A 15059-nucleotide genomic window follows, 5' to 3' on the forward strand; every position below is an offset into this window, starting at 1 on the left:
AAAAAATATTAGTTTAATGTCATTTCAATGTATTATGGTCATTTTCTTCATAACAAGCAATATCCCTTATAGCATGCTAATGTTTCGGTAGCTAGCTAGCTAACTTTCCTATTCCACCTTAAATAGCCCAGCAGTATTGATGTCTGAAGTGCCAGAATGTAACTGCTGCACCATTTAAGGTGGAACGGGAAAATTCGAACAAGAAGCTGGTGAATAGCTGACTTCAGCTTCGTATCACCAAATAATTAGGTTGGGTGATAATAAATAATTGTCTTATAGGCCCCTCTTTGAAAGCATGTGATGCCCTAAATGTAACTAAAGCCCAGCAGTGAGGTTGCTGAACTTTTGCCTTCTCTGCTATCACTGAAGATGGGCCGGGTCGCCTACAGAGCACTGCTAGTAGCCTGATAATGAAGCGATGTTTTTTTTCTCCTCCAACTAATATTTAAAACATTGTAAATGTTTGAACAGTTTTAAAACATTTGGCAGTTGATATACAGAGTGCCTTCTACTGCTACAGTATCTGGGAGGAATATGCTTTGAATATTATGCTGCAATGAGAGTTTCTTGTTAATTAGTCAGAGTATTTTCAAATTCATAACAATACAGTGGATAATTAAGTAATTCTATCAAAAAATGAAAAAAATAAGAAGCTATAGAGGAGCTACCTCTGTGCATCATAATACTACACATGCATAAATAGCTAAAGGAAATACCTTTAAAAAAGATTAGCTATAAGATAATCCACTTTCTTAAAAATGGGAATACCAAAGAAAAACAAGTAAAAATAACAGGACTTTCCAAAACTGCAGTTCAAAAAAAGTTATTAAAAGCTACAGAAAAAATGGAACTCCAAACTACCTTAGAAGGCCTGGTAGACCACCAAAACTGTCTCCATCAGAAAAATAATACTTTCATCTTTGAGAGAGAGGAGAAAATTCACTTCACTCTTGCTTCAGCTCTGAAAAAATCCACAGGTGTTTCTGCCAGTCCTTCCACTGTAAGAAGATGATTCAACTCAACTGGGTGTTGAGCCAGCAACCGGAATGTCATGGGTTTAAATTCCAGGACTGACTGAATATCCCTATTTGCACCCCTGGACAAGACACTTAACACCCCACTGCTGCAGGTGGCGCTGCCCTGCTGGTGACGCTGTGCTGCTCCCAGACTGGGTATAGTAAGGCAGCAAAATAATAAATTTTCCTTGTAGGATTGATAAAGAAGTTTGATCTATGGGGCCGCTGCCACCACACTGTCAAAATAACTTTATAAACAGCTGTAGTTACACAGAGAATAAAACATGAGTATGAGTAACATGAGGATAATTCAATGTATTTAGACTCAAAACAGCAAATAGTTGTTATCACAGCAGGATATGTAACTCATATTATTACTTTCTGGGAAAAAGTCTGGGGACTTCTGGGGACTCTATACAACTGTGTAGCAAACACTGGCTGTAACTTTACCCCCAGGCTGAGTGTTTCTAACGTATCAACAACCCAAAGTTAAGGGCCTTTTGGCTCCAGCGAGTCTGGAGTTGAAAGTGTAAATCTGTCACTTAACACTCCCAACCCCAAACTCAGTCAAATTTACGACTGAACCAAGAACCAGCACCCCTCTCCCTCGACCCAGGGGGCAACACCTCCCTGGAATATTGGCCACATGGCCCTCCAAAGTCTTGTGGACAACTTTATCTTTAATAACAGAAAGTACATTTCTAAGGTATATGTCCACTCCAAACTGCAACCATTTTAACTAAACTAGACATACCAAGAATGGAACTGATACGACAATCTGGACTGCAAATTTCAACTTTCTAAATTCCCTAGGGAACTCAAGCATGGACCCACAGCACCCCCAAGGGGTGAAAACGAGAATTACCACATCACCACCGTAAGGACATGTGGCTTTGTCTGCTTGATTATCAACATTTATATAATCTGTAAACAATACTACTTGTTGTATTAATCTTGTTGTTGTGTAGTACCTAAATATTACTTGTATCTTTTTCTACGATTAAGTGCTAGAAATACATAGAGTATAACTTTGATAACAAACAGACCCTACCATTTAATTGATATGAGTTTAGACCATTGACCAATATGTATCCTGAATGTGGTTTTCTTTTCTTCCTTTGTTCCTTTTCTTTTATTGCCGATTTTATTTTTTTTATGCATTGGGTCATATTCAGATATGATAGGCAAATATTACCTGTGTTCTTTGACATGTGTTGTGTATCAGGTAACAAGGGTTAAACTCTCTCTTAGAAACATGCCTGAATATCCTAGTTGTTCATTCCTTGATTTTGAAAGTTAAACCAATTTGATGATATAGGAATGTTTCTTTTTCTTTGTTCAAACTAGCTGAAACAAAGGAGGCAGTGATTCTGGGGAAGGCATTCCTAAAATTATGCACAACCAATCAAAGTTGGAAACAATGAGTAGCTAGTTAACCTTAGGTGAGGAGAACCTATCAGCACTCTGGCTCCACCTCCAAAGGGTAGCAGAGCAAAACCAGAGTGCACGGCAAATTTTGATAGTTCAGTTCAGAGTCCTGCATTCTCAACAAGAGGATAGCTAAATTTCTAAGTTTGTGCCGGCCTTGGTCAGAAAGACAGGTCAGAAGTATTAGAACGCTAAATTTTCAAATCTGAAACCTTTGTTTGTTTTGTAACTTGCCTGTTTGTCTACACACCTTAAGTTTGAACCACCCTCAGAGAAGGAAAGTGGATATTTCTTGTCTGGCCAGGGAGAATATATCGAAAGGCTGCCCAAGCTCCACCGTCAGACGGCCACGAGACGTCTCCACCCAATCACTGACGGAAAGGCGCGTGCCAGTATCCACGGCCAGCAAGGAGAATAACCACTGCGTGAGCTCCAGCCTTCGATCAAGTCTGTCCTGAGACGACCCCTCCTGAAGTCAGCCCCCGACTCCAACGTAAGCTGGTTCCATCAATTTGCAGTCAGGGCCCTGATGCCAATTTATTTAATAAGAGAACTTTTAATAGGTACATCCAGCCATATAGTTATTCCCGTCCACACTTAGTTTAATTCTCTAGAGGCTCTCCCAAGTGACTTCCCAAACCACACTGCCTCACACCGTTTAGCCGTGAATCACTCTAACTTACTCGAGCTATTTTGTCTTTTTGACTTTCATTACTATCACTTTGTTTTGTTTTCTGGTTTCATTTTCTATTGTTTAATATTGAATGTAGTCCAAAAGTAGTTTGATATTTAGCCAATAAATTCCCTTTTCTGAAGCATCCTTGGTGCGAGCGTTTCTCTCTCTTGCCCTGGTCTGTAGACTTCAAATAAATCCGGGTTACCCCCACACCCTCACATAAGGTTCTAGCAATAATAACATTAAAAATTGCAAAACCCGTTACAAATGTCACATGTATAAGCTGGAAAGTAAATCAGAAACACCTCAAAGTATGATGCAAAATTCAGAGATAGTTTTCTGAAGTAAATGTAAGAACCCAGTTAAACCATAAGGATGAGAAAGAACCACTGCATTCTTTCACAACCAAGATTCAGTCTAATTTACCCGGCACGCTTTACCCAAAATAATTACACAGCACTTAAAAGTTTGTACCTCACACTTACCCAGTTATTACACAGAACCTGTGGGGCATTTCAGTGTAATTTAGTTGATACTTAACACACTAATTTGGTTAATACCTAGAACTTAAGCCATTGAAAAAGAAAAAAATGTCTTTTCAAATATTTCACTCAGATTTCCCCTCAAAAATGACTTTGCGTTTGTGAAGTAGTTGATATTTGTCCAGACAACCAGCTTTGGAAGCGTCTACATGAATGACATGAAAAAAGTTAACAGTGTTGAAATGAGTACATTTTAACTTAAGTAGTCATTTTCATCCTAAGACCTACATCAAGAAAACACTACAAATAAAAGCTTACTTCTCTCGGCAGTGCGCAGCCGTCATGACGAATTCTTCAGACACAAGGAAGCCGCCACAGACGTGTGATCCATATTCCTGAATAGACACCATGTAGGGTCTGGAGTGAGGTTTAGCCTCTGTGCCATTTATTATACCAACATTAACACTGGCTGAGAGAGAAAGATGGTGGAGGGGTTATAATCATACTCAGTGTAAATTACCTAAAACAGACTGATTTATTATGCATCTGAATATTACATGTGAGAATTCTGAAAGCCGAATAACAACTCTAACTTTAATTAAGCTTTAAATGTAAGAACAATTCAGAGAAAGTAGGTATTTTTGAATGACGTTTACCAGAGTGGCTCAGATACGGCAGCAGAGCAGCCAGCAGAAGCAGAGAGATGAGAGCCATGATGCTCTTTGGAGAGAGTTTGATCTCCTTGGAGGAGAAGAAGAGTTTAAATAGAAAGGTGGGAAGAGTCAGTTCACCACAAACGTTCTTTCTAACAGTTTCTTGTGGTCTTTGAGGAAGGTCTTACTGAACTTTGTGGTGTCAGAAAACTGGCTCATGGTTTTGTGGTTAAGAGTCTTGCCTCGAAAACAAAGTGCTGAGTGTACTTCATATGAATTTAAGGTAACACGCCATTAACCACTGCGGTAAAATGTTGGTGCAGCAACAAACATTCAATACAACATTTACAAAAACAGTCAGTAAGTTTTACAGAATATATCAGTTCTAGAGCCTTTTCATCTCAGCGCTCCTGAAAAATCCTATCTTTCCAAATCTATTATGTCCCAAATATATTGAATTTGGTCTGTTTCTTTTTGCTTTTACTGCAATGCTGCAGTAAACAACCAGCAACCTATCCTTCACAGTCTACCATTTATTTTGCAGTTACGTGGTTTGAACTGTCCTGGCGATGCTAGTGTGAGGCTTTTCATAGCCCGCTAATGCTCACACTGTAAAGAAGTGCTGTAAACTGAAGTGGAAATACAGTGATCTACTGCAACCATTAGATACAGAAGATTTCTGTATAAATTCTGGGAGAAACAGGTCGAGCTTCTTGCCAAAGAAGTTAAAATGATGTATTTTACAGGAATTTGCTGTGTTTGCAGAGCAAACTGGTAAAGTCAGCGTTTCTTTTTGTCTTGAGCCTGTTTCTAAATATTTTGGTAACTGAGGTGGAGCTTCCTTGCAGTTTTGTTAGTTTTTGCTTTTATTTTTTTCTTTTAGTTTTTTCTTTTAACGTGATAATGTGATATTTTTACCCCAAAGATATGTTTGCCTTTTTGCATCACATTATAATGTACTTTCATTATTTTTTTGTCCATTTCACATAAACCAGTTACTTAATATCTTCACAGTTCATTTATTTAATCTCAATATGCTTTCAGGTTGTATGTCAAACAACCAACTTAGTTCATTTTTAAGTAACTAGCTCCATTAAAAAAAATCTTTTATGTTTTATCAGTTATAAGTAACAAAAGTTCTTCTGTTTGCAACAATGAAGCTTTTAACAGCTGATGTGATGTATTTGTGATGAACATGTTTAGGCCTATGTGAAGAGGGTACTTTGACAGAAGTGCAAGCATATGCTTTGATCCCATTACTACTGTTTTAAATATTTTGGTTAAAGATTTTTAATGAAATAGTTTAACTCCTTAAAAGTTTTATTACACACTTCTATGACCTAAGAATAGTTCAACCAGTTTGCATTGGAGTCTCTGTAGTTACTGAATAATAAGCCTTAGTATGTAATAAGCCTGGGATTTTAAGGGGTTAAAAAAATTCAAGTATCTTTACAGTATTTGTGGTCCCTTCTGTGGTCTCGGTATCAGTAAACTGAGGGTTTGTTCAGCTTGTTTGATAAGAACCAGATGCATGTTGTCTTGTGGCTGTTGTGTTTTGCACTGTAAAACCTAACTGCACATGTTAATGAAAAGTTATCGCAACTTAAATGCTCCACAAAGTTGGAGTAACTTAATCTAAAAAATTCTAATTAATTTAAAAATGATTTGTTGAGATAGTAACTCAGCCTTTTTGAGTAAGATTGTTTTTTTTTAGCATTTTTTGATTCAGTAGTAGAACACAAGAGGGAGTGTTCTATTGCTTTTATACAACAGTTAAATAAAAAAAGTAAGAAATTAATAAATTGGGCAGTGAACGTGTCATTTAATATGACAATAGGAATAGGAATATGCCTATAATAGGAATATTACACTCATCCCTCAAGGCTGATTGCGTAACCCTACCTATATTCTCGGGGTGTAGCTGAGCAAACCTTTTCAAGAATGGTGGAGCAGCATTATGGATTATCTTAAACACCAAACAGACTTCTGAATTTTTTATTTAGATTGTAAAAGGTCAACATATTATATCTCAAAAGTGATGACAAAAGTGGTAATATTGTGATTTCCTCTCAAAATTTTAATGGATTGTTTATACGGTGACCCATGTGGCTTGACAGTTGACCAACGATGCAGTAAATGAGAAAAACATCACATTAATTTTGCATCAGTCAGTGAGTTGTTTCATTTCTAAAGATATTAAGTCATAACGTGTTATGTTTTAATATGTGACATCGTTTTTTTAATGTTTCTTGAACTTAAGAGTAATATATAGAACAATACAAAATTATTTGAACACATCAACATTTTCTGTCCATTTAAAAAATGTTAAAAAAAAAAAGCTAAACCCAGCTTTTGTTGATTAGTAAAACATATGTGTACAGATTTTCTTATATTCAGGGTGAAACTACAATTACGTTTGCAACTTTATTATATGAGGAACAGGGGTGTGTGAAATTTTTTTTTTATTTACATGTTTTAAACATCATTTGTCTCTTTTTCTGTACCATTTCTTGCCTAGGAGGAAAGTGAAACTACATACTTGAGAAATATGCTTGAGAAATGCTTTTATTGAGATGAAATTAGGCAGATGCTCGGGTTTGTTTATTTGTTGAATGCAGATTACACATTTCCAATAACAGACTTGATCCAGGGCAGAAATGCAGATATTTTGGCAAAAACATTTGGCAATGTGGGTTTATCACACATCCATTTCTGAACGAAGGAAGCGATACCCACTGCAGTATTCCCACACACCAAAGGACCCCCAGAGTCTCCCTGTTAACAACACACAGATTAAAGCGTTACTGTCTAACCAGTACTCAGAATTTACATATTGTATTACTTTATATGTTGGATTGGGTCAAAACCAGATGGCAGAATTATTATATTTATAAGCCTACATTTTTACATACCATGCAAACTCCTCCTGGATGAACTGCACACATCTTCACTGGGCTTAGATGCTGCTTCCAGAGCGCCTTACATTGTTCGTAGCCTACGATTCTGAGCTTTGTCTCCATAAGACAATTACTCCCGGGTTTAATGGTTCCTGTCTGTCCCCATCCAGCTGCAATGCAGACCGTGTTGGCTGGAACGTCCACGTCTCTTTGAGGGATGGAGATGCGGCTGATAGTTGGGCCCATTTTGACTCTTCCACGCAACTGTGGCAAGATCATTATTAGGTAAATTATTAACAAAGATAATAAGTGTAATAGATGTTAAGCCCCTCTCTTTCATCACAACCCTGGTGTTCTATCAGTATTAAACACCTTTGGTAGGTTTGGAAACCCTCTCAGAATCTACACACATAAGCATGTAATTGTAAGTGAGTTAGTAACAATTGACATTCAAGTGTATGTAAAAGAAATTATTATTATTATACATTATTATTAGTGACTCTGTCTTTATCTATTGCGTAAATGACTCAACATTAAACATAACTGAACTCTATAACGAGTGGCAGCTGTTTTGGCCACAGTCTGCTAACTTCAGAATGATCTTCCAAACATGATTTGAGGTTATTCATGGTTATTTATGACATTCTATTTTGTAGATTAGTGTAAATATTTATTTACCTTTAAAAGCAGGATATCGTTGTCCACAGTGTCTGCATTGTAGTTGGGATGGTGGTAGTAAGACTCCACTTCCATGTGGACAGAACCTTTTTCTTGCTTGTTTGACAGATCATGAGCACCCAGCACTGCTGTAAGCGTCTCTTCACTGTTTAAAAGGACATTTTAGATGTTTAGCCGAATTATTGCACTTGGTAGCAATGGTTATATCACAACATCACAAGATTTTTCCAAAATATTAATACAAGAAGGTTGTGGTTTCTACTACATTCCCCTACATTCTAGGTCTTAACTAGAGTGTCACGCATCTAGCGAGCTCTCAGAGGAACATGGACTCCATCTCCCAGAATCCTCTTGGAGATCACATGACTGCTGAGCATCCCTCATACCCGGAGTCTCTCTTGGACTCCATTGCCATTGAGTTCTCTGGGAAATCATGTGACTCCCAACCTTCTCTTGTGCTCCTATCAGCGCTCTAGATCATCAGAGTATTGATGTGCATCACCTGTGTGTTAGTCAAATGACCTTCATAGTTTAGTTTATAAGCCCGGGCTTTAGATAGAGCTAGTTGCGAGGTATTGTTTCCATTGTGAACTACTGAGTGTTTATTCTATTGTTTGTATCCTGTTTTTTGACCATTGCTTTTGTTATTTCGACTTTGCCTTTTGCTCTGCCCTTTGGATTGCTTGCCTGGACTTTTCTGGTTCGTGTTTTTGACCCCTTTTTGCTTGTTTTCCTGACTATGTCTTTTGCCTGTCCCTTTGTGTTTGTTAGCCTCGTGTTATGCTTACTGTTATCATTCTACTGTGCTTTTTGGATCTGAACCACGCCTGTTATTTGACTGCGATTCTGGACTTTGATTGTGTTAGTAAAAGCTCTGTCGTGTTGTCGAACCGTGAGCGTCTGACTTTCATTGGCACATTACACAGAATATTGTGTTATAACTGAGTGGGGTATAATCTCCAAACTGCTGTGTAATTACGGTGGGTAAAATTATGATAAGTACCAAGACAGTTTAACTAAATTACACTGAAGTGACTGACAGTTTCAAGTAAATAAGCTGATAAAGGACGTAATAAAATAACTCAAACTTTTTGGAGTAACAAGGTTGTGAGTATAAACATACACTAAATTTCACTGTAATGTCACATGTTTAAGCTTGAAAGTGAATGAGAAACACCTCAAAGTATGATGAAAAATTCAAAGATTTTTCTGAAGTACAACCCCATTTCCAAAAAAGTTGGGATGCTGTGAAAAATGTAAATAAAACCAAAATGCAATGATGTGCAAATCATTTTAAACCCTACATTTAACTGAAAATGGTACAAAGAAAACATATCAAATGTTGAAACTGAGGAATTATATTGTTTTTTGAAAAACATATGGCCATTTTGAATTTGGTGCCAACAACAAATTGGAACGGGGGCAACAAAAGGCTGGTAAAGTTGTGTAATGCTAAAAAAAGTGGCAAAAATTATTGCCAACAAATCAGTTACATGATTGGGTATAGAAGATCCTGCCAGAGAGGCTGAGTCTTTCAGAAGTAAAGATGAAGAGTACACCACTCTGTAAAAGACTGCACAATCAAATAGTGCAACAATTCAAGAATAACGTTTCTCAACGTAAAATAGCAAAGGACTTTTGCTTTTCATCATCTACGGTGCATAATATAATTAAAAGATTCCGAAAATCTGGAGAAATCTCTGTATGCAAGGGACAAGGCCAAAAAACAGTATTTGCTGGCCGTGATCTTTGGGCCCTCAGGCAGCACTACATTAAAAACAGACATGATTCTGAAAACCACTCTCTATGGAAACAGTTTATCTCTGCATCCACAAATGCAATTTAAAACTCTAGAAAGCAAAAAAAACCAGAGAAACAGGATCCAGAAACGCCACCGCCTTCTCTGGGCCTGAGCTCATTTAAAATGGACTGATTGGATTTGGAAAAGTGTCCTGTGGTCCAACGAATCAACATTTGAAATACTTTTTGGAAGTCATGGACACCATGTCCTCCAGGCTAAAGACCACTCAGCTTGTTATCAGTGCACAGCTCAAAAGCCAGTATTCATGATGGTATAGGGGTGCATTAGTGCACATGGAATGGGTGACTGGCACATCTGTGAAGGCACCATTAATGCTGAATGATATATACATGTTTTGGCAACATATGCTGCCAGTCAAATGATGTCTTTTTCAGGGAAGGCCTTGATTATTCCAGCAAGACAATGTCAAACAACATTTTGCATGTATTACAACAGCATTGCTCCATGTTAAAAGAGTCTGAGTGCTAAACAGACCTGCCTGCAGTCCAAGCCTGTCACCCACTGAAAACATTATTAAGCGTTATGAAATGAAAAATACAACGAAGCAGACCCTGAACTGTTGAGCAGCTGAAATCCTATATTAAACAAGGGAAGCATTTCACTTTCAAAACTACAGCAGTTGATCTCCTCGGTTCCCAAACGCTTACCGAGTGTTGTTGAAAAAAGAGGTGATGAAACACAGTGGTAAACATGCCCCCGTCCCAACTTTTTTGGAACGTGTTGTTGGCATCAAATTCAAAATGGGCAAATATTGTTCAAATAACAATAAAATTTCTCAGTTTCAACATTTGATATGTTGTCTTTCTACTATTTTCTTTTAAAAATATGCTTGACATGATTTGCCTATCATTGTATTCTATTTTTATTTACATTCTGCAGTGTCCCAACTTTTTTTGAAACGGAGTTGTAAATATAACAACCCAGTAAAACCATAAGGATGAGAAAGAACCACTGCATTTTTTACAGCCAAGATTCAGTTTCATTTATAGGTAATAAACAGGTACATACTATGAAAAATAACTGTATTTATTTGTGTACAATCTTTTGACACCATGCTAATTACACAGAACTTTTTACCCAAAATAATTACACAGCACTTAAAAGTTTGTACCTCACACTTACCCAGTTATTACACAGAACCTGTGGGGCATTTCAGTGTAGTTTAGTTCAGCTACCTTGATACTTAACACACTAATTTGGTTAATACCTAGAACGTAAGCTGCTGAAAAGAAAAATGTTCAAATGTTTTTCTCAGATTTCTCCTCAAAAATGACTGTGTTTTTTTGCGTTTGTGAAGTAGTTGATATTTGTCCAGACAACCAGCTTTGGAAGCGTCTACATGAATGACATGAAAAAAGTTAACAGTATTGAAATGAGTACATTTTAACTTAAGTAGTCATTTTCATCCTAAGACCTACATCAAGAAAACACTACAAATAAAAGCTTACTTCTCTCGGCAGTGCGCAGCCGTCATGACGAATTCTTCAGACACAAGGAAGCCGCCACAGACGTGTGATCCATATTTCTGAACAGACACCATGTAGGGTCTGGAGTGAGGTTTAGCCTCTGTGCCATTTATTATACCAACATTAACACTGGCTGAGAGAGAAAGAAGGTGGAGGGGTTATAATTATACTCAGTGTGAATTACCTAAAACAGACTGATTTTATTTTATAATTTATGCATCTGAATATTACATGTGAGAATTCTGAAAGCCGAATAACAACTCTAACTTTAATCAAGCTTTAAATGTAAGAACAATTCAGAGAAAGTAGGTATTTTTGAATGACGTTTACCAGAGTGGCTCAGATACGGCAGGAGAGCAGCCAGCAGAAGCAGAGAGATGAGAGCCATGATGCTCTTTGGAGAGAGTTTGATCTCCTTGAAGAAGAAGAAGAGTTTAAATACAAAGGTGGGAAGAGTCAGTTCACCACAAACGTTCTTTCTCACAGTTTTTTGTGGTCTTATTGAACTCTGTGTTATCTGATAGCTGGTTCATGGTTATGTGGTTAAGAGTCTTGACACGAAAAACAAAGTGCGGAGTGTTTTTCACACAAATTTAAGATAAGATAAAACTTCATTAACCACTGCAGTGAAATGTAGGTGCAGCAAAAAAAACTAAACATTTAATACATCATTTACAAAAACAGTCAGCAAGTATTACAGAATATATCAGGGCTGATTCTAGAGCCTTTTCATCTCAGACCTCCTGAAAAAACTTACTTCCTAAATCCTTTTCCAAGTCTATTGTCCCAAAATATAGAACTTTTAGTTTTCATACAGTGCTGCAGTAAACAACCAGCAAATTATCCTTTGAGTTCTCCTCATCTTTTTGCACTTTCTTGGTTTTAATCATACTGAAGATGCTGATGTGAAGCTTTACATAACCCTCTGATGCTTACACTATAAAGAAGTGCTGAAAATTGTCAGTGGAAATACTGCAGTATCTACTGTATCCCTTAAATACATATAATTTCTGTATAAATGCTGCATTCTGGGAGAAACAGGTCAAACTTCTTGCCAAAGAAGTTCAAATGTCGGATTTTACAGTAATTTGCTGTTTTTTGCAAAGCAAATCGGTAGAGTCAGCACTACTTTGTGTCTTGAGTCTGTCTCTGAATTCTGCAGTAACCAGAGTGCAGCTTCCTTGCAGTTTTGTTGGTTTTGTTCATTTGCTTTATGTTGTGGGTTAAACTGACCCATTTCAAAGCTTAAAAAACAGGAAAAAATATGTTTTTTTTTATTTTTTGAGCATGAATCGTTTTCTGATGGGCTCATTTAATGGGATTTGATTTGAAAGGGTCAGTTTGACCTGGAACAGGAGAGATGTTTTGTTTGTATTAATCAGCTTGACAGAAAATATGTCAAAAATGTTTACAAAGTCTAAAAAGGAATAAACTATAAGAATAAAATGTCTTGAATGTGTAGTTTTTGTCAATGTACAAAAATTGATGACAAATGTTATTATACATAAACTATGATCTATAATAGATACATTAACATAAAATAGGTACATATACATAAAATGATCTATAATAGATGACAACTTGATTATACTAAATATTATTGAACTGATATTAATTGAGCCAAAGATAATGTTTATGGAGACAAATATAAACATGCATCAGGTCAATTTGACCTGGGAATATTATTGCTGTTCCTTGTTGAAAACATAACAGGAGGGTTCATTTTGTCAAATACAGTTCACTTCATGGAAGTTTTTCTTCTAGTATTTTATTCTTACCCTAAAAATCATATGAATGTGTTTTATATTTTGGTATTCTAACCATGATGATGTGCCAGACGCCAGTTAACTAATAAAGGGTTACATAATATTTCTATCTGCGCTCAGAATTTCCATTGCTCAAAATGAGAGGAAGCAGTCTGTTAAAGGGCTGGGGGGCACGGAGGGTGGGTTGAGAGTTGGACTGGGGGTTTCTTTTTTAATCAAAAGCACCCTGCAGCACCCATTAAACAAGAGAAGTGTTGGCAGTTGTTTCCTTTTTGCAAGTCACTGGTTGCATCACCTCAGCCCCTTCTAGTAATCAATTGTTGGATATTCTTGTGGCCAGTAATAAAGTAATATAAGTAGATGCGAGTAAAAATATATCTGTATGTGACAATGAAGCTTTAAATTGCTGATTTAGATGTACTTGTGATGAAGGGGTTTAGGCCCAATTCAGTAGGGTGCACTTTGATCCCATCACTGCTTATTAGGTTATTATAGGAACTAATAACAAAAAACCTTTCAAAAGCCTTTACATTTCTCAGACAGGTACTTTTAAGAAAAGAAGAAAGCATGTTTCACGGAGTCATGTGTGCAGTTAGAGGTCAAGTTGGCTTTTGTTCTTCTAGTTGCTTTTTCAGAGTATTTCATCAGTAAACTGATGGATTGTGCAGCTTATTTCATTAGAAGTAGATGCACGTTGTGTTCTGTGTGAATGACTCAGTAAATTCAGAACACTTGACTCTGCAGAAATGCAGTTTACCTAAATGTTGCCTTGAACACTCACAGTTGCTATGAGAACTGCGTCTGTGGTCACTCCTGTGGTCTTGGTATGAGTAAGCTGAGGCTTTTGGCAGCTGTTGTGTTCTGTGTCAGTGACACTTATCAAACTCAGAAAACTACATTCTACAGATAAAGTGCAACACTACTTACTGCTGCACTAATCTGTCATCTAAACTTTAAATTACACACAAACTATAACACTAAAACAGCCTCATTAGATGATAAAGTGTTGAGAACCATCTGCTGCCATTTATGTGTTTTTGGAGGTGGGTAGTAACTAGCTTCACTACCCATTCCTGATGTTGCAGTGCCTCTTGGATATGGCACAACATGATTATATTGCTTGGGCAATATAATATAATATAAATAGCTGTTAAACCCTTAAAATCCCAGGCTTATTACAGACTAAGGCTTATTATTCAGTAACTACAGGGGCTTCAATGCAAACTGGCTGAGCTACTCTTTGATTATAGAAGTGTGTAATAAACCTTTGGGCCTGCTAGTGGGCCCTGGCCATGTAAGGGCTTTAATATATTATTATTAATATTGTTGTTCTTTTTTAATTATTGGTTGTTGCTGTATATGCCTATCTAAGTAAGTATGTCTACACATACAGGCATATACTAAAGTTTGAACACCCCTGGTCAAATGACGAATATTATCCTTAATGTTTTACTGATTTTCTAAGTAAAATAATACACCTTTGACAGACAATGCCTTTAAATATGGATTTTTTTCTGCATAGTTTGGTGCACAATTTTTATTTTATTACTGATATATTGTGGGACATTTTGCACAGGATACTATTTGTGATAATTTTCAAATAGAACATACAATGTCTACATGGCCATGGGTGCATAAAATGCAGAGCATCTTGGTACTCAAAATATTCAGAAGTGATCTGGAAAAATGGTGTATGACAGTACATTTTTATTTCTTCCCTTTCCCTTTTATGTTTTATTTTTTTTCTTCTCAATTTATTAAATTCAGCAAATAAACAGTAATTGTGTTTTAAAAAGTGTATCAGTAGAGGATGTGATCACTTATTTTCACCTAGAAAATCAACAGAACATGTCATTTGATCAGAGACACCGCAACGTTTTTATTTTCTGTACTAATAAAGGCTTCACTGAAAAAAATAATGTTGAAGCACTCTTTGTTTCATAGCTTTAGATGTCTTTAGAAAGCAATTTGCTGTGTGATAACAATTCCCCTTCTTCAAAACACAAACTTTACTGACAGCAGTTTTATTACATTCCAAAGGACCCCTGCCGTCTCTGCTAAAAGAAGTCATGCAGATGCAGGTTTAGGTGGAACGTGGTCTATAACTATTAGATGGAGTAAACATTGAACACTGAAGTTTGTTTGACAACTGGCATGAATCTGGTCTGTATATTC

At 36.7% G+C, this 15059-nt stretch overlaps 1 protein-coding gene and 1 pseudogene across 1 annotated transcript; both read right to left on the reverse strand.

Moving 5' to 3' along the window:
* Positions 1-4316, reverse strand: part of LOC118819346 — a 28264-nt pseudogene extending 23948 nt beyond the window's left edge.
* Positions 4317-6811: 2495 nt separating this feature from the next.
* LOC118819343 (mast cell protease 3-like) lies at positions 6812-11508 on the reverse strand. The gene is made up of 5 exons (XM_036587087.1): positions 11449-11508; positions 11101-11251; positions 7831-7975; positions 7168-7416; positions 6812-7030 (listed from the first exon to the last, which is right to left on the reverse strand). Exons 1-5 carry the CDS (start codon positions 11504-11506, stop codon positions 6875-6877), a joined length of 759 nt encoding a protein of 252 aa, XP_036442980.1. The 5' UTR covers positions 11507-11508; the 3' UTR covers positions 6812-6874.
* Between the last annotated feature and the right edge of the window lie 3551 nt (positions 11509-15059).

This window comes from Colossoma macropomum, unplaced genomic scaffold, assembly GCF_904425465.1.
Source record: "Colossoma macropomum unplaced genomic scaffold, Colossoma_macropomum, whole genome shotgun sequence".
NCBI classification, from domain to species: domain Eukaryota; kingdom Metazoa; phylum Chordata; class Actinopteri; order Characiformes; family Serrasalmidae; genus Colossoma; species Colossoma macropomum.